Here is a 20,030-nt window from a genome sequence, read left to right as displayed (position 1 = left end):
TGTCTAGCTTCATCACCTAACAAATATTTGAAAAATTACCAAAATCAGCTTGCACAGAAAAGTGATAAAGAGTACAATTTAAAACTTGTAACTCTTAAATGAAAGTAGATATGTAATAGCTGCTTAGACACTGCACTTCAAAGCCAAAAACTACTTCTCCTTGCTAATATTTGATGTTCTTTAACAGGGTGAATTATCTAAATAGTTTATGCTTTATTTAACAGAAATTTCCAGTAAACCTCATTCCATCACTCTGAGTTATGTCACTTCATGCCATGTGACATGAAGGCATTGATGTAAGTTTGACAGGCAGTGGCAATGCTGACATGTCAGTCTGAGAATTCATGACAAATTATATGCTACAGATATTTTTAAAACTACTGTGGATTGCCAAGAAAAAAAAAAGTCTTTAGAATGTGTAATTACACTGGGTATATCTTTAGATTGAAAACAAGATATTCACTTCACATAGTTACATTGATGCAATGTTCAGGCTGACACTTCATCAAAAAAAGAAAAAGAAATTTATATTGAAATTTCCCAAGTAGCTCCAGCTATATATTATATAGCAAAGGAAAATGAGATGTGTCAATGTAATACTTTTGTAATTTTTTTAAACACTGTGTCATTAAGTAATACCGTTAGCATTTAATAATTTGAAATGATCAATCTCAAATATCAAGAGAGGAAAGAAAGGACCCACCTGAATAGGGAATGACTTACAAAAATTCTACTGCAGCAAAGACTACAACATAAAAGGGGGAGGAGGGGGAATCTTTCACAAGAAGTGGTAATTGATCTAAAGCATGCTTTTTTTTCTGGGGTTTGGGCTTTTTTTTTTGTAATCTCATTTTTGTACAAATTAGGTACTGCCTTATAATTTCTTTGTAATCTCTGTACTTCAGTTAGTTAGATCAGTCATGTGTGAGCTTTCAAGCATCTATTTTATCTTCAAATTTCTTACTCCCATAATAGAAGAAGAGACTGAATGCCTAAGAACTAATCAAATTAGTGAAGCATAATCTTTTTTTCTTCAAGGCAGAAAATTATCTTATTAGAGGGGAAAAAAAAAGGAAAAAAGTAAACTGTGTGCTAATAGGACAAAATTGTTCCATACACTAAAAATACATTAATGTTGTAGAACACCAGAAAATTCTGTCTCACTTACTATTGACCTAAATGTACCAGAATTCTATTTGTTCAATTCTTCTTCAATGACTGATCATCCCAGAAATCAAATCCTCAAAATAGGCTCATGACTGAAAAGAGTAGATCTGTTGCAGTTGAAGATGACTGTATTTATAGAATCTAGCTGAACTTCATGCCATAACGTTTTCATTCTAAAAGCTTTCTTCTTTCAGGATATGTGAGTTTGATTTTGGCCCAGTTTTCACCAGAGGGATGGAGAGGTGTCACAGGCATGGCACTGGTTAGTACTGATAGCAGTATTTTCAATAGAAGGGCCTCCATGAACATCTTGGTTTTGACTGCTAAGTATTTTCCTGGTACTGCCAGGTAATTTGACTGCTGAACAATTTCCTGCTGATGCTGTGTGCTATTAGAGCACTCCATGGCAGTTTACACTGTTGCCACCTAGTACTTTATTATCCAGGGAATGTTTGCAGTAGATTATTGCACCAAGTTCTACCTACAAAGTAATCACAAAGGCGTAGTCTGCATAGAAGGATGCCTTCTGTTGGGTATTCTGAAATTAACTTCAACTGAAACAGGAGCTGTTTTAAGATCATACATAATCGCACACAGATGTTTGGCTTTGAGCTGCCCACCATTCCTACAGTCAGGAGAATATCCAAACTCTTCAGAATCTCAGAAAGTCCATACTGCATAGAAAGTGATTCTGCCTCTGTTCAGTGTGACCATGTATCAGTTTGTTGCTTTTTTCATCAACCTTTAGTGACTTTAAAAGGGCAAGGAAAGAAGCAAAGCTATAGAGAGCCAAATACCATCTGGACAAAAAATTCCACCTGGAGGGACTCTGCCAACTTTGAGGACAATGCTAAGTTCATGTTTTTTGTAGTCTTTTAGCATTTGCATTCAGGCTACTTTTATACAAACTAAAACACAATTCTTCACAAAGAGAAGTGTGGGCTTTTCCTGAATGTTAACACACGAACAAAATAAAGCAGAGACAGAATTAAGGCACTGTAGGAGCAAGGAGATGATGGAACAAAGCCTTCAGCTTCACTTAGGGGAGTTAGCACTTGTGCTGAGAAGGCTTTCCAGCTTCCTGAGAGTTTCATATCAAAGCACATCTCCATAGAGTCACAAACTGTCACAAACAACAGTCACAAACCTGACTGTCCTGGATTGACCCACAGACCTGATGGCTAAATCCTGTGCAAACACATGGAAGGAGAGGTACATTCCGAGACATCCAGGCCCAGTGCCAGAGACAGAACAGCAGGCAGGGGAGAACATGGAGCAGGAAGAAATGATACTATTCTCTCTAGCGAGGTTACATTCTGTAGGTTAGTGCATAAAAGGAGCTCATCTGAAAGCCACATTTCTTCTTCCTGTCTGTTACAAAGGCAACTCCTGGCAAAAAGAAAAAATTCAGTAAACAGCTTTACCAGTCATGTTTGCAGACTATGAAGTGTTTAGAAGTTGCTAGGTGTGAAAGGCCAGGGATTTGACAGTGTACCTCACACAAATGTTGGAAGCACACATAGTTTGGAGATCACTCTTCTGGCATTCATGCTTTTCTGCTCAACAGCTTTCATGCCACAGTTTTCATGAACTCTGAGTTCTTAGCCAGCATGTTTGGGGTAGAGGCCAAACACTTAAACATGACTGTCACCTTTCTGACAGAACTTGACTGGCAACAAAAGGTCTGGACTTGCATGAAAATATAACAAAACCTGATCATAAAGCCTCACCTTGAGCCTCCACCCAGAAACCTGGGAAAAGTAAACCAAATTAAACAACTTCACCTGCTCAGTTAGTTAATTTTCCTCATCCATAAGCACAAATCAATCAGCTTTAAAAGCACCAGTTTGGGAAATGAAAAAAGAAAAAAGGAAAAACCAGAAAAACAATGTGACATATTAAGGACATATACATAGTGCTTGAAGTATAACTTTAACTATTTTTGCAGTGGTCTCCTCTGCTGGATCTGGCCAGCTGTTTGCCTCACTCACAGCAGGGCCTGCCCCACTGCTCCTCTAGATAAGCATTGCAGCACTATTGCTTGTAATTTCTCTTATTTCACCTTTTAGGCCAGAACATATATGGCAGTAGGAGCTAACAGTCTCCTTTTATACAGGAGGCTCTTCAACAGTTTCTTCTCTAAATTCCCAGAATTGTAGCAGTTTCTGCTTTGTGAGAGACTCTAAACAAAATCACTTATTTTCTTCTCTTCTTGCATATAACTTTTGCCCTCTGATGCTAGAAACTGTTGCCTTGATCTCTCACCCCAAGTACTCCTAAGCATAGTTAATTAGACCAGACTTTAATACCTGGTTTCAAGCAGCTTTCCACAATATGTCTTTTGTTAAAATAAAATAAAGCAGATCATCTCTCCATCTTAGTAAGTCAATGCATGTAAAATAAAGGTGGCTCACACCTGACCAAGAGTTCTTTCCATTCACTGCCTTTTTTCTACAGGGGATAGTATCATGAGCAAGTTTCTTTTCTTGGGTCACCTTCTCTTCTGCATTGCTTTGGTAGAAGAACCATGACTTGTCAGCATGTCAGCAGCCAGACTTAGAAAGGAAAAGCATCAGCATTTCATGTGTTTTCACCCTGTAGCTCCACCACTGACACTTTTTGCAGCCCCCTGCCAGGAATCATATCCTGCAGACCAAAAGCACAGGCACTTGAAAGGGCTCACTAGTATTACAATTTGATATGATGGGTCTCCAACCTGAGGCTCACCAGACCTTCCTATTCAAGCTAACTCAGTGGCTCACAAGTTTCACCTGACAACCATTATGCTCACCTCCTTTGTTCTCTTTTCAACAGAGGGAGGTATCATAAAATATGTGGCAGATGTATTTATACAGTGATGAAAGTAGTGACTGCAATAGAAAAGATTAAATGTATAACCTACATTTAGACTCAGATAATTTTACTTGGTGAAAAAACAGTACCTTCAAGAAACACATTTATCTAGATTACTGGTGATAGGCAAGATTTCATCATCCACTTGGTGTTTAACCTCCTGGTGACCATGTCAGTAGAACACACTGGTGTATTTCAGACCCTTTCACAGCTATTAAGATTTTAAGAACCTCAAAATAAATAACAGTTGTTACTGGGGGAGAGTTGCCACTCTTTTTGCACTGGACAGGTTTCCATTTTTCCTTGATCAGACCTTCAATTGCTTGTGATGAGTCTCTAGATCTCACTGTCTGCTGCTGCTGTGTTGAGGTCATCACTGAAAACAGTCATGGCCATGTGTTGGTGGGTGTCCTGTGGGCAGGGGGCTGCTGCCACATGCGGCTGATACCCCCAGCACCAAGACTGCTGTGCAGCAGAGCAGTGTGGCTCTGGGGTCGAGCAGACTGGAACCAGTAATGACCCAGTAATGCCTGGTTAGACACATGCATCTGTTTCCACTGGCTGTGCCTGTCAGGGCAATGCACAGGCAAGTGGCCAGCCCTAAGGAGAGGGCTCAGGGGATAGCACAGCGCAGGGGCAGTGTGGCTCGGCAGCAGTAGCTGCTACCCAGCACCTGCCTCAGCCCATCTCCTGGCTTGCCCCGTGACCGTCCCGGGAACTGGCAGCACCCCAGGGCACAGAGCAGTGCCTCTGGCTGGTGGGAGCAGGATCTTTCCCTGGCTCTCAGCATGTCTGGGGTGGAGGTGCTGGGCTCCCAGGAACCCGAAGGCACTGGGACATGCATGGAGGATGTCCCCTCCATTAAGGAAATTGAGCAGCTCCTGAACACTGGGCGGCCCTCTTGCAACCATGTTGATGAAGTATGGCCTAATCTCTTCTTAGGAGACCTGTAAGTACAGCTTTACAGACATACCTCCGCCATACATTCTGTCTGTTAGTATGCCTCACAGGTGCAGCTTTAGACAGCTCATAGTTTTGCTAATTGCTGTCATTTACACAGAAGACAGCAAAGTTTCAAAGAGAAAGTTATGACTAAGCTGGTACTTTCTTCTTGGTTACCCCTCAGAAGCAATGCACTGACACTCCAGCAAATGGCATGGGGGATGCAATCACAGCACTTTTCCTGCTTCATGATTATCTCTGCGCACATCTCAGTTTGTCTTTGTCTTTCTCTTAGAGTAACAGCTCACAACAGATTTGTTCTCTGGAAGATGGGTGTGACCCATGTTTTAAATGCTGCTCATGGCACATCATACAGCCACGGAGGCCAGGACTTCTATGGAGCCACCATTGATTATTACGGTGTACCAGCCCATGACCTCCCAAGCTTTGATATAAGCCAGTTCTTTTTCTCTGCAGCACAATTTATCCATAATGCCTTGAACACACCAGGAGGTATGCAATAATTGTTGGTCTCATTTTCTTTCGAGTTGGCAGTCTCTAGTAGCAGGTCAGCTCCACAAGCTTGGTGGTGGACAAGTCACTACATGGTCTCCTGCCAGCTGCTGGTCACCTGCACATTGGGTGGCAGCAGGAGGGAGTGCTGGCTACATGGATGTAGCTCTAACTAGGTCCCAGAAAGCTGAGAAAAGCGATGGACAGTGTACAAAAGAGACTGGGGCAGAGAGAAGAGGAGGTAGAGAGAAAAATATCTGGAAGGAAAGGCTACTTCAAAAAGGAAGAAGCAAAAACATGCATGTTGTAGATGCCCCATCCCTGGACATGTTGAAGGACAGGCTGGATGGGACTTTAAGCAACCTGGTCTAGTGGAAGGTGTCCCTTTCCATGGCAGAAAGATTAGGAAATAGATGATCTTTAATGTCCATTTTAACCCGAACCATTCTATCTCTTCTATGAAGAGGCTCACATGTTGCAGGTGAGCATCTTGAGTGATCAGGGCCTGAAGGGCTGTGCCCCCAAGGAGAAGATTTACATTTACCTAAAGAGATTTATAGTGTGTTGCACAACAGACTGAGCTTCTTGGCACTGGTGCAATATAATACTAATTAACCAGTATTACATAAAAGAGCATTTCTCAGCATAAGCAAACTGGCATTAATTGAGCTGTCTCAGTCTGTATCACAAGTTTTGCCTTCAAAAGAGTATCATAGTGGCAGCTGATTGCCTCATTATGCAATGGTACTAGGCCAGTCTTCTTTCTTGGTGGCTAATGGATTAGTGCCATCATTTCAAGCCAGATTTTAGCATTCTTCTTCACCTAAGTAAGCACTTGTGAAACCAGTGAGTCTGATTTTTGTCTTGTTCACAACAGAACAACTTCATTACTTCAACAGGATTTTATTTGAATTACCAGTGTTTCTGAGATCAGGCTGGAATCTTATGGCACTTCTCATGCAATGAGTACAAAAATTGCAAATTAGACTTAATTGTTAGCAGTTCATGTGGTCTGTCAGAAGGGGAAGAAATATATCATGTTTGCAGTGTTACTCTGACCGAGCTGGAGAAGGCTGAAAGGGTTTGCTTTCCCTGTAAATTGAACTACATACACTGCACTGCTTCTCCTCTTTGGTTATATATGTATTTTATTTTTTTCTTAACCAGCTAAAATTTTGGTCCATTGTGCAGTTGGAGTAAGCAGGTCAGCTTCCCTCGTCCTGGCATACCTCATGATAAATCACCACCTCCCGTTGGTTGAAGCCATCAAAACAGTGAAAGAACATCGATGGATTTCACCCAATCGTGGCTTTCTGAAACACCTGCGAAATTTGGACGTTCAGCTACGGCAAAAGAAGGACTGCTGAAAGAGCAAAACCATTTACATTCACTTCTCTCAGTTTCAACCTTCATAGTCGTTGTGCACATACAGCTTCCTATGCTCAATGCATATTGGAAAAAAATGAAGAAAATTATGCACCAAAGAAAAATGTCAACAGAACTCTAATGGATGAATTCTGATAGCTCAGTTTCTCCAAAACCAGTACAGCCAAGATCAGCACCATAAGCCGTGTGTGCTGCAGTGCCTAGCACAGTGCAACCAGATGTCTCCATCAGAGTGGTTAAGATGAACAGAGCTTGTTCCTAGTTTGTGCTAGTGCCAGAGGCATGTTCAGTAATTGCATGTAGCTGTACAGTATGCTTGCATGCCCTTTACTTTGGAGTGTAACAGCCAGTTTCCTCAGTTTGGTTACAATTCTTCTGTGCGTGTTTTCATAAGAAAATCTTTTTGCATTTCAAGCCTGGTGATATGGTGAGAACAATTTCTTAAAAGCACAGGCATTGCTATAGGAACATTCCTCTTTCTCTGGTCTGCTAAATACTACAGAGTTACTACAGAATGGTGGGACAGGCTGAAGACCCACAGCAGCAGAATAAACTGTGCAGCTCTCTCTGAAGTCTCTGGGTCAGCAAATCTGCAAATATTTGCTTGTGTAAATATGTTTTCAGCAAGATAATGAATATTATGCAGTATATTGAGGACATTAAAAAAAAAGATGTCAGCTCTTCAAACCATTTTGTAAGCTCATTAGTTCACTCTCCCTCCAAATTATCCCAAATCAGTTCTGTGTAAGTGGCTTTGGATCATCTCTGATTTGTCATCAGGTAGGAACTTCGCTTACGTCAGTGGCTAGGCTTAATTGATACAAATTAGTTTTAAGCTGTTTTGAGGATGTCACTTTTCCTATCACCAGTTAATTGGTACTTAAACCAATGTGATGGTTCATGCAGCAACAGCTGTATTTGAAATTCATGCTACTACTCTGCCTGAAAATTAGCTTGTTACCTTGTGATGGACCATGAAGCGATAATCAAATCTATTTTTGCACTCTGCTACTAGTTTGATTTATTGGTTAGCTGACCTTATAAACCTTCCCCACCAGATTAAATAAATACATTTATGCTTGTTTGCATTTGAAGCATCAGTTTTGATCATTTTTCTCTCTGCTGAGAGAGACTTGCAAGGTTCTTTGAAAACTTAGTGATAACTTGTGAGTTAAAACTCTTCCTTCCCAGGCCCCCTATACTCCTTAATTCTTGGAGAGGTTATAACATGAATACTGATACTGCCTAGCACGTATGGGAATGTAGAAATCCCTCCCTATTTGAGTGTACACAAATGCTTTGCAAAGTAAACAGATTTAAGATCTTTTCAGAGGTCTATTTGATGGTCCAGATTTTCCTAGATGCTGCCAAAGAACTCCACTGATGAGAGCAAGAGAAGACATTGTCGTGTAAAATGATCAAATAGAAAATCACATCTAAAGCCCAACAGTGCTAAGACAATCTTTATACCTCACAAAGCAGCAGACTGTTGGAGGAGGAGCTGGGTTTGCTTTGAAGTTTTCCATTAGAGTTAATAGGGATTTATATGAGCTAATATTTCATTATAATTTATACTTCATTCACATTACAGTAGGTTTTAGTGTGAAACCTTTTCAAGACATGGCATTGAAAAATCTGAAATTCACTTGAGTGAAATAATGCATCTTAATAGCTTTAGGCTGGGCAAAATCAGACACATGTGAGCAAGATTAATGGACCCCCCCACCAGGATAATGATTTGCATGCCCCTGAACATCTGTCCCACAAAGCCACAGCTGTAGAAGCTGCTTCTGTTGTAAATTAGTACCTGCTCTCAGAGACAGTGCTCATCCTGGGAGATGATTGTTTCATCAGGAGTAGAGAAGAGTACAAAGCGAAGCTGAGTCAGTATAAGCATCTATATTACCAACGACATGGTAGTGATCTTGTACAGCAAGGCTTACCCCAGTGGAGGGAATGAATTAGTTAGAAACTCTTTTCAAGGGCACTGGCAAATCACAGAGGTGTTTTTTATCTGTGCAGTTAGTATTGTCTGTATTTCCTGCCTGGCTGTATTGCTCGCTTCCTTATATACAGTTTAAATTTGGCTCCAGGTCTGCTCAGGGAAAAAGACTCTAGTCAACATAAGCAAAAGGTCTGCTCAGGAAAAAATATTCCAGTCAACATAAGCAAAAGCAGTAGAATTAGTCCTGTAACTTCTCAAAACAGAAAATACTGTCTGCTGTGATGTGCTGGGAGGAAAAGGACCTTCTCACCTGTCACTTGTACTACCCATAGTTCAAGTCATGACGTGACGTGAGATTAGTACCTCACTATTTTCCACTATCAGTGGGAAAACCTGTCTTTCAATTATTGGTTTGGCAAGTTAGACTAAAGAACCAAAACAAGAGAAAATACTGCTTCGCCAGTGGCACTTACTTCAGAAAGTGTACATCTGTCAATAGGCCTAAGCAACCCAGGAGACTGAAGGAACTGAATGTTAACTCTTAATTGAGGGAGGGTCCTTAGAAAGATATTGAAATACCTAAAGGTAGGCTAGGTACCTGCAGAATAGGCCAAACCACCTAGGTTCATGCAGCGGTGCCTTCATGCCCCCCGAGGAGCCTGCAGGAACTACCAATCTTGGAAATCCAGCCTGGCTAGGAGCTGATTACTTTCCATCTCTGCTGAAACAGGCACACAGGCAGTCCTGCTCCAGACTTGCCTTGTCCTGGGGTCTTTCCTTCATCAGTTCTTAATTCCTTTATCCCTTTGCAAGTTTCTTCATTTAGTTTTTATGTTTAGCTTTAAAATGCATCTGACAAAGTCCACAGTGGAGTGCATATGATCCAGGAATGAGCACTTCCTGTGAGAAAGGACTATGTCAGAACAAAAAGTGGGACCTCCTCTGAAGACAATCTGAAAACCAGGTTTTTATTCTTTTGAGAGCAATTTTCATTGAGACCCAATTCCTGAGCCACCTAACCAAGGGGGTAATGAGGACTAGTGCCAGCTTAGCAGAGGCTGCAAGTGTGTGTCTGTGAGCAGAGAGCACAGTGAAAGGGACTGTCCCAGCTACAGCTGACATATATCTGCTTAAAGCAATCACAAAACCACAGTGTCACCTGAAGTGAACCACGTAAAATTCCACTGGAAACTTCCCTTAATTTTATTTTCCAGTACAAGAAGTTGGGGAATCAAATGAAGTCAGTAGAAGCCAGGTCTAAAACAAGAGGAGGGGGTTTAGGTGAGCTGTGTAATGCCTTGCCACAGGATATTGCAGAGAGTAAAAGCTTATAAATGTTCACAGGGTACCTAGTAAAGCTAATGGGATAGAAATACATTCAGGTTTACCAAATACTTAGAAACTCCCTCCAGCTCATGAAGCTCATGAGCTGCAGCCAGCTGGAAGCTGGGAGAGTGTTAGAAAGCAGTGTAATTTATGTTTGTGTGTTCTTATTTTCTGTAGGCATCCACTTACAGCCAGTCATGCACAGGATACTGCACTTGATGGACCTTCGGTAAGGCACAGGACAGCTGCTGTCATGGTCTTTATTTTGAACTCCCCCCCAAGATGAGCTGTCCCCTCTTTCCCGGTAGTTTATTATTAGAACTGGGTCACATGAGACATTTGGGACTGCATCTCGGTTGCGTTGACCGACATTTCTTTCCTAGGGAAAGCTCTATGCTGGCAGGCACACCAATATAGCTTATGTGGGGAGGGGAGTAGCAGGGGTTTTGTGTGAGATTCGCTTCATGCAGAATCTTCATTTTCATGGCTGTTCCCCATTGCATCAGGGATGTAGCACTGAGCTAATCTGGGGAGGCGTCAAGGCGCATGCTGTATTTAGAGACAGCCACCTGCTTGGGAACGTCAAGCAGCAGCAAAGAGCATGCTTCAGCAAAAAACAATCCCCTGTGGATTCTACAGCAGCGGCACCCAGCAGGCTCCCCCCTGCCTAAATCTGTGTGTGGCCACCAAAGGGGTCAGTGCCTGAAGACAGTCAGACCTTGTCAGCCCAGGAATGCTCTGAGCCTGGCGCTCCTTCTGCCCAGGAACGGACAGATATTTTGGACAGCTGCGATGTGGAGTTAAATCACATGGGTGAAGAATGGCCTAATCTCTACATAGGCAATATGTAAGTGTTATCTGAGGCTGTGCTGCTCTGAAGGGCTGGGGAATACAGTACTGGTTAACATATGCTGTCCAAATACTTTATTTAGTTAACTTGTTAGACTTTGTTGCCTTAAAATAGGCTTACAATTAGCACAGAAGAAAGTAAAAAGACTATCAAAAAAAAGACCTACAGAACAGAATAAAATTAATTAAAAAGAGACTAAGACTCTATTGCTTTGCAGTATAATTATTCAACACACAGATTTTATAAATGCTGCAACATTTACCATATAAAGCACAAGGCAGACTCATGATCCTGAGTAGACTTAAAATTGAACTATGATTGGGTCTTACTTTTTGAGTTTAATTTTAACTAGAATAGATTTTTTTCACAGAAAAAAAAGCATGCTACTTTTTGCTGTTTGTATGACAACATGATTTGCAGTTGAAATTTATGACAAAAAAAGTATGGTTATTCTGCTGAATATATGCTGTCTGCTGAATGACAGCCGACTTCACTGTTTATTTCTCATACTTGCGTGGATGGTTGTTTTGCTCTGGAGCATGGAGAAAGCATGCAGTCACCTGCACTCAACATGCCTAGCACCAAATGTTATGCCAAAAGTTTTCCACCACCAGCAGGTTGCAAATTTGTTAAAATATCAATAATCTGTAATTCCTTATAAGAGAAGCAGGAAGAAGTAAAAATCCTTTGGCTAATTAGACATTACAGGCTAATTGGTCATTATTTTAGCTATGAAAAAGCCAAGCCTAAAAATGAGCTAGACGACAGGAAAATTATCTCCGTTTACAAAACTTGGTTTTAGAAATTACAGCCTGTTTCCTAATCTCACTGTGTTTCTAATCAGGAGCGTGACACCCTGCTGATGAGCCATGTGCACAGTGGGTGGCTGCCCACTGGTAGGCACTGGTGGGCACCCAGAAACCCCGTTGTGTTGGTCTGGCCTGGGTGTGGAAAGGCAGAAGCCAGCAACATGCAATACTTCAGTGAACTGACTTGGTGACGGGAATGGGAAACCAACCTTTGCCTTTCCAGTTAAAGGAAACTCATAACTATACTTGCAAATTAACTGTTTTACTTTAGTACAACCATTTGCAGAAATAAGGATTTGCAGAATTGAGCCCAACAGGTAGTAAAAACAAAGATTTAAGACTATAAAAATCACTGACCTTGTATTGTCTTAACACCATCATTTGATTCTAGGCATTCTTGAAGTGCAGTTTTAAGACTTCCATTTAATCCCTGTGGGTATACATGTTCCAAATTATTCTTGGATGTTTCTTCTCAATATCATTCTGTCTCTTGGGGGAAAAAAAAATGGGAGGAAAAATGTACAGATAACACAGTGTGTACATGCAGTAAGGAAAATACGAACTTCAAGACCATTCAGCTCACAAGAATAAAAATGTAAACAGGCTTGTTTGCTAATGCAACAGCTGATTGCTAATATTGAGCTTAAGTACAACAAGTTACAGACTGCAATCAGTGAAACTGGAAGTTTATCAAGTGCTATAGATAGAATTTTATTTACTCTGCCAACATCAATAAGACAAATATGAACAGCACCTGAGAATAAGGTTTCATGGGATCTTCCTAAGGGGGAGACGCAGAATAAAAAGGGTATTTGGATTTAGAGCCCAACCCAGCACTCAGTGAAGTCAATAAACAGGAAACCTCTGCTACTGATCAAACCCATGCCAACATCAGGACTTGTGCCAGAGCAAAAATAACCTGAAGCAGTATGGTAAATTGTCACTGCTTGTTTTTGTGGAACCGCTTGAGTTCATATAGAGCTACCTGGAAATCAAAGTTCAATATAGAACTAATGCTGTATTTTATAAGAAATATTTTTCCTCATGACTTTATCAACTTTCTTTAAAGAAGTTAAATATCTCTTGTAAAATAAAGTATGAATGGCTGACTTTACATGATGAATTTCATGTCTTTCATCCCGGAGGACTTTGAAGTGGTGAACGAACCAATTATTAAATATTTGTCTGGTTGTCAGCTATTGCTGATACACAAGGCCAAGGCCTTTAGTTAATTAATTAAACCCTTTGGGTTTGAGAAGTAAAATTTTTTAAAGTGACAGATAATAAGCATCTAAGGGAACAAGATGTAAATTATCCTGCAGAAATCAAACTTCATGCTGACCTTAAGCAGGCAGGTTTATCAACTGGAGTTTAGCCATATTAGCAAGGCTAATACCACTCAAAGAAACAGTACAAAAGAATCAAAGCATACTATTACAGGCTGAGGCAAAATGGTTACAAGCTATGCTAAAACCTGTGTGTGTTCTTTCAATATGCATATTTCAAATTCAGTTGTAGGAGGACCTGAGCTACTTCATGAACTGAATTTCTGTAAGGTGTTTGGGCCAGTAATTCCTAATGACTTTATAGTCAGCTGGAGCCTGTAACACTTGTTTAAAATTTTTAGGAAATTATAAGCAGGAAACTGTCTTTACATAAGTGAAATAACTTGGAATTCTGTGTTTCCACATATATTTTGCATATATTCAGTAATCATGACCTTTTCTTTTACTACTTTACTCTTTCTTACACAACATGTCTCAAGACATGGTGGATGCTGGGCTCTACAGACAGGAATACATGACAAGGTAACAAGGCACCTTGAATTACTTTTTGTTGTGAATTTTCATATATGATTCTCCACAGCTCCATAGCCCATAACAGGAAAGACCTGAAGAGGCTTGCTGTCACCCATGCATTGGATGCCCCACGCAGGGAAGCAAATGAGAGCAAACATTTCACTGCCAGGAAATGCATTATGATGTAATACCTGCAGAGAACTTGATCGACTTTCACCTTGGTGCATGTTTGTGTACTGCCTCTGAGCGCATTCACAAAGCCAAATGGTGAGTCCCTCTCCTGGTGGTAAACCACTGCTCTTATACAGCACTTTCATCAAGCAATCACAAATTACTTAAGCAGCATTAACTAAACCTCACTCAACCACATGGGTAAGCCTAATTATCTACTTACAGACATTGTCTCCATTGGCAGGTGGTAGGACAGCAGGATTCTGAAAGATTAGGAGCAACCAATGTCCAAATCCGTGGCAAGGATCACAGTGGTTTACTGGGAATCATCAGAGTGTATTTCTGTAGCAGGAGAGAACTAAAAAAAAGCAATTATAAAAGGAAATGATGTCCTATTATAGAGAATGGAGAGAAAGTTCCTAGTTCTCAGCCAGAAACCACTGATTTCTTAAGTTTTTCCATATTGATTCATCAGCATACACAACACAAAAATTGTTCCTTTCAGGTTTGAGAAACAGCCAAAAGCTGCCAAGAGCTATCATAGAGGCATGCCAATTGGCCATTTAAAAAGCCTAATGCCATGTGTTTTCCACTCTTTCTGGACTTGGATCTCTAGTAACAAAAAGTGGTTCTTGATTTATGGAAGGATGAATGTAATACCCTGGAGGCTGCTTTATCTCAGATGCTGTAAATTGGATCTCTCAGAGATGAGATGAGATGTGAATGAGGCAGAAGAATGAGCTTTGCAGTCTGTGACCACGGCATTATACCATGCAGCCTGGAACAGCGCTACATGTATTTATTTCTTGTATATATCTTTGTTCATTGTATTCTTAGAAGAAGCAGATCTGCTTCCCTTGTGCTGGCTTACTTTATGATCTTCTGTTACTTTCCTCTAGGCAATGCTATTCAAAGAGTTCTCCAGTAGCAAGCAATTTTATCAAGCTGCAGGATTTACATATTGAACTTAGATACAATGTACACCTATGTAAGCTCTAAACTCTTACAACATAAAAAAAGATCAAAGAAACAGGAAGGAACATCAGACAGACAATATGAATACGAGATAAAGATGAAAGGAACATGACCTAAAGCTTTGGCATCAGACCTAACTTTCCTCTCTGTTTAGGGGCTAGAAGGTTCCTAAATTACATATGCTCCAGCCTCTCCTCAGTAATTTGGTTAATGAAGGTAACAAAAGTGCTAGATTAGATACTCCTCTAGGATACATTCCCAGTTTGTTGTCCATTCTGATCAATAAAACACTTAGAACTCAACACCAGAAGAAAATAGTCCCGTTTAAAGTTAAAGGTCTTAAAGATATCCGTTGCCATAAAAAGATACTAACCTGTTTTGCTGCATTGGGATCAACAAATTAAAAGGGAAAAAAATGTCATAGTCCAACATGTACAAGAAGTCACCCATATGTGGGACAGAATTTTCCCACCCTGGTGACAATAGATGCTCAATGGACAGGGACTTCCCAGAGTTAGCTTCTTCCTGCTATGCCCTCTGCCCAGCTCTGCCTAGTTTTATAAACCTGAGATTTATGTCAAATGTAATAAATTTTCAGCCATAAATTAGCTTTTATTTCATGCTCAGAATTCCCCATTCCCATCAAAATTTTTTTACACAAACATTGATCTGTCTTTTGCACTAATGAACACAGAATTAGCCAATTTCTTTAAATTTATAGAGATATTTCATAAAGGAACTGATCATTCAACCATACTCTGCTTCCTCAGAAGACAGGTTTCTCCCAGTACCCTGTCTACTGACAGTGTCTCACAGAGGAAAGGGGATTGCAAGATAAAATACTACTCAGACATTTGAAATGACTGCCGAAATTGGCAAGTTAAGCTAGACGACCCCATGGCAGGGGGGTTGGAAATAGATGATATCTGAAGGTCTTTTCCAACCCTAACTATTCTATGATTCTATGACCCTGAGGTAGTTCTCATCTTAGAGCTGTAAACCAGTTGTAGTTTTAGACTGAAGTCCTAGACATGCAGAGGTAAATACCTGGGGAAGGTTGCTGGTGGCAATTCCAGCATCTCAGCAGAACTATGTAGCATTTGCCCAGAGCTCATTTGCCCCATTCATACATTTCCATACCAGACAACACAGTGCAACAGCAGAACACCAGCACTGGGGCCAAATTAATCCTTGGGAAAACTCCCACCAAAACCAGTGGTGCAACCCAGGGCTGAATTTGCCCTCCTATTTCCGAAAGAGAAGCCTGCCAAGGACAGTATGGCCGAAGAGGCATACAGAGCTGGCAGGCTCTCAAGTGTCAAAATAGAACCAGCAACGCTGGGGCCACGTACATCTCGTGCTTTGCAGGCGAGACATAGACAAGAAAAACAATCAAGTTGTCTGGTGGAAAAAGCAGCTTCCCAGGATCGCTCTAGCCACGGTGTAATTGTGATCAATCCACACTGGCAAGTACCAGCTTTCCATGTGTGTTTCGCCTAATGCAGGCTGCCTGTGGAGAGCAGCTCAGGCAGGCTGATGCATGCTTGTTATTGCCGGCGTAAATATCTTTGCCTTGTGTTATTGTGGCACAAAGCAGCTGGACCATTTGAAAACCATTTAAAAAGCACTATAAAATTAGGGCTCCAGTGCTCTTATTTTATTACTTTCATGAGCATCCATTGCCTGGAGAGAAATTATCCTCTTTATTTTCAAGGCTAAAGGTTCTTTTAACATTCATCAAAATCAAAGTGCACCCTTGATAACACATTGAACTATTACTTATCTCGTACAGATCTTTACCTTCTGCATAATGTTTGAGATCTCAGTTCTTCACATACAACTCATTTCATTGTGTCTGCTGTTGTTTTCACCACGTGAATTTGCATAGTTTCAGGAGAGGCTGGCTGATGCCCTGAAACATATTCTTTCCATAATTCCTAATTCTTTTTTAATTTCTAAAACAATAGCCTGGAGTGTTTTTGTTACCAATCCTTCTATAAAAATGGTCAATTACCTCTTCTGGCTATGGTTTTGCACAGACCAATTAAACACTGTATGTGAGATTTTTTCAAGGGCATGAACAGTACTTAGGTGCATAACCTGATAGACTTCCCTTTCTGCCTTTGAAAAATCTCTCCCCCACATGTATATATACATATATATAAAATCTTTCATAATTTTCCTTTTTTATGTTCTTGTTTTCACAGAGAGCTTCTTTACCAAACTCAGGAAAACGGTGAGTGAACCAATGTAGCATGACAAAATGCAAACAGTACAAAGGGAAAGCCATTCTCTTCAGAAATAAAAAAGAAGTGCACCTATATTGAACATACTTAAAGCTCAGATTGAAGGGCTTAGGAAGAGACATTGCTAGAAATTGTCAGCCACAGAGGTTGTGAGTGGGGAATAGTGAGGCCCTGCACATCCTCTGTCCTGTAGCTCAGGAAAACCACTGTTTTTCTCTGCATTGCTTAACCTGCCCTAGGTTTCTGTAAGAGACTAGTTCCCTTATTATTACCCAGACATCAAATATAGACTGATGATACAAATTTAGAAAGTCATAACCCTAGCTCTGTCCTCATGGTTCCCTCTTTGGCCAGGATTTTGTCTTTATTTCCTCCGAGGGTAGCACGCTGCCTTCCTGTGCCAGAAGGTAGCATGCTTCCAGATCTCTTCAAGGGGGGCTGATGGTGCTAATAGATCCGGCTGTGAAAGCAATGTGTAGCTACATAGAGGAGCTGTAAAGTCAAGATGCAGCATCCTACGTGGAGGAGATGTAACCAGGCAGAAGGCAGGCTGTGTGTGTGTAGACAGCCTCAGAGGGAGTTTGAATTTTTTGAACAGAGAGGTCTTGCCTGTCATCAGCCAGTTTCTGACTCAACAGGATGCTTAAGCTAACAGAGGGATGAGAGGGAGTTACTTGGTAATCACAATTGTTTATGATCCTAGGAAGGCAAAAAATGGGACAGGCATGATCAACAGACCCTAGCACTGTCTTCTGTCACCATGGATAAAAAAACTGGGACAGACATATAGCAAGTCAGGATAAGAAAGCACCTCAGATCTACCACAAGTTTTACTGTTCCATTAGTTAGCAAGTCAATAACCCCCTTCCTGTATCTGATGGTCGCAGAAAAAGGAGCCCAACTGAGCTAACATAGCTCTGGGCATTTCAGACCAGATTTGATCTTTTGGGTTAGGACCAACCTACCCAATCTCAGCCATTACCTGCAGCAATGGTCAAGAGCTAGTGGCAGAAGAGTAGAGTTTAGTGCAGAGCCCTTGCGCCTTGATCCAGCACCACAACCATGATACCACATGTGCAGGAACGTCCTCCTTTCTGAGCTGACCTGCGCATTGTTCCCTCTCAGGTATATACAGCTACTACACCAGTAGAATAGAAATAGAAAATCCCTTTTACCCAGAACTTTCAGTTCCTGGGCAGCTCTGAATTTGTCTTTGTTTTGTGGATAAACCTGTGCAGAACAGTTTCTTGCTATAGTCTTCCTAAAAGAAAAAAGAGATTAACTGAAAAAGGAGCTTCTCCTTTCAAGCATGGAAGGGGAACAGGTACCTATAGAGTGTTGCTAGCCCCGTACACACATACCTACTAAAACCTCAATGTGTAAAGGGTATGTGCTTACTCACCTCATGTCCAGAACAGGATTAAGCATACCCTGGCACTGCTTCGACCTAGGTGATCCACTACTGGAAGCCTGGCAAAAGGACCCAGGTGGTAGGATGTCCTGGATGATGCAGACTGAAAGCCATCTTGTGCTCTGTTAAATTTATCCATTTTCAGAAAGGTTTAATCTATTCCTGAATGGGAACCCTGTAACTCAGAGGTAGGCAACCAAAGGGCAAAAAAAAAGATGCTGGATGTTGGCAGTGCTCTTGTGGTGTGCCAGAAGCTGCAGAGCTTCTGTTCCTTCTTCACAAGATGAAGTTGATTCTGCTGCTAATTGCAGAACCCAGCTGGGTACAAAGTCATTTTATCAAAAGCAGCAATATAAGAAACAGTACCTTAAAAAGCCAAGTAGGATCAGGATCCTGTGGGGGAAGGTGTGAGAGCACTGGGGCCTGTGTTAGCATCATCTCAAGGATCAAGAGTGTTCCTGCCCAGGTGATGGGTGTCTATATCATCAGTTGCTTTTCTTCATCAACAACAGCTGAAAGTTGCTTTAAATATTCTTCTCCACTCTTTATCTCTTGTCATTCTCCTTGCTGCCACTGTGAAATGAATGCTGGTTCATACTGATAAATGTATTCCCAGCCTGGGAGGCACATGCTAGATGTTCAGTGCCCATGTTGTCTCATTTGATATCTAGTTATGGATATTGTGAACGCCTCATTCATAAGGCAGGTGGAAAAGGTGGCAAGACAGGTTAGACCTTAAGGCCTGGCTAGTCAATCATTCTCCATCAGCCAAGAGAAGAGTATAGCAGAAGCCAGCATAAGAAATAGGACAACTGTAGAGTGATTCTTCCCCTGTGTATCTTTCAGCTTTTAGACTTCAATAGCTTGGCTGCTTCCTAAACCTCATGGTGCTTTTGATTACTGCAGAAAAGGCAGAAGGGTCGTAGTACAAACCCCGCTAACTGCCCCCATCGAGCACTTTGCCTCCATCAGCTCCAGGGATGCTGGAGGACACTGTGCGGCACAGAGGACGGGAGGCTGCAGCACGGGTGAGGACGGTGGCGCTCGGGCAGGAAGCTTCGCCGAAGCCGCGTTCCCTCCCGTTTGCTGGAGGCACGGAGACCCCTGGCGGGGAGCGGCGGCACGGCCGAGACCGCCCCCGGGCCCCGCAGTGTCTGCGCTGTGCTGCTGCTCGGAACCGAGGTTAATAAGGGCCCCACGACCTTAGCAAGTTCTTGTCAGCTTTCTTTCACCTTTCAGAGGATGCAAGGGGAGCTTTGCGCTAGACGGGGGAGAGGAGCCATGCCTTTGGTTAACTTAAAGTCCCCCCAGTCTGAATGTACTTTCCAAAAGAATTTCCATTCTTGCAGAGGGTTTATTTCTTTTAAGAAAAGTGTTTGAAATAAAAGCAGCTGGGGAGAGAGCATGAACAGCATAGACTTCTCTATCCAAGCCCTCCCTTAGAGCCCCGCAGCTCAATCCTGGCAGTGGAAATATCCCCTCTGTGAGACCTGTGGGACTGAAGGGTCAGCTTTCCCCTGGAGAACAGGCAGGAGAGATGCTGTCTGAGATGACAACTAGCCCAAAACCAGGCCAAACAGTACTGTGTGGATTAAAAATGAGCACTGTTACAAGCATTTCTTATACAGAGAACCTGC

The 20,030-nt window shown here is 41.6% G+C and overlaps 1 protein-coding gene across 1 annotated transcript; it reads left to right on the top strand.

Moving 5' to 3' along the window:
• The first annotated feature begins 4,808 nt into the window (after positions 1 to 4,808).
• DUSP13A (dual specificity phosphatase 13A) lies at positions 4,809 to 6,910 on the top strand. The gene is made up of 3 exons (XM_005152789.3): positions 4,809 to 4,969; positions 5,258 to 5,475; positions 6,643 to 6,910. The coding sequence occupies exons 1-3, from the start codon at positions 4,809 to 4,811 to the stop codon at positions 6,840 to 6,842; spliced, it is 579 nt and encodes a 192-aa protein (XP_005152846.2). The 3' UTR covers positions 6,843 to 6,910.
• The last annotated feature ends 13,120 nt before the right edge of the window (positions 6,911 to 20,030 follow it).

This window comes from Melopsittacus undulatus, chromosome 8 (genome assembly GCF_012275295.1).
Source record: "Melopsittacus undulatus isolate bMelUnd1 chromosome 8, bMelUnd1.mat.Z, whole genome shotgun sequence".
NCBI classification, from domain to species: Eukaryota; Metazoa; Chordata; class Aves; order Psittaciformes; family Psittaculidae; genus Melopsittacus; species Melopsittacus undulatus.
The sequence above is the reverse complement of the archived record's forward strand: the minus strand, read 5'-3'. Positions and strand labels throughout refer to the sequence as shown.

Excerpts from the sequence above, each read along its gene's own strand:
- DUSP13A (XM_005152789.3), top strand. The coding sequence starts at position 4,809 with ATGTCTGGGGTGGAGGTGCTGGGCTCCCAGGAACCCGAAGGCACTGGG. Across the intron at positions 4,970-5,257 it reads AATCTCTTCTTAGGAGACCT|AGTAACAGCTCACAACAGAT; the intron begins GTAAGTACAGCT and ends TCTTTCTCTTAG. Across the intron at positions 5,476-6,642 it reads TGCCTTGAACACACCAGGAG|CTAAAATTTTGGTCCATTGT; the intron begins GTATGCAATAAT and ends TTTCTTAACCAG.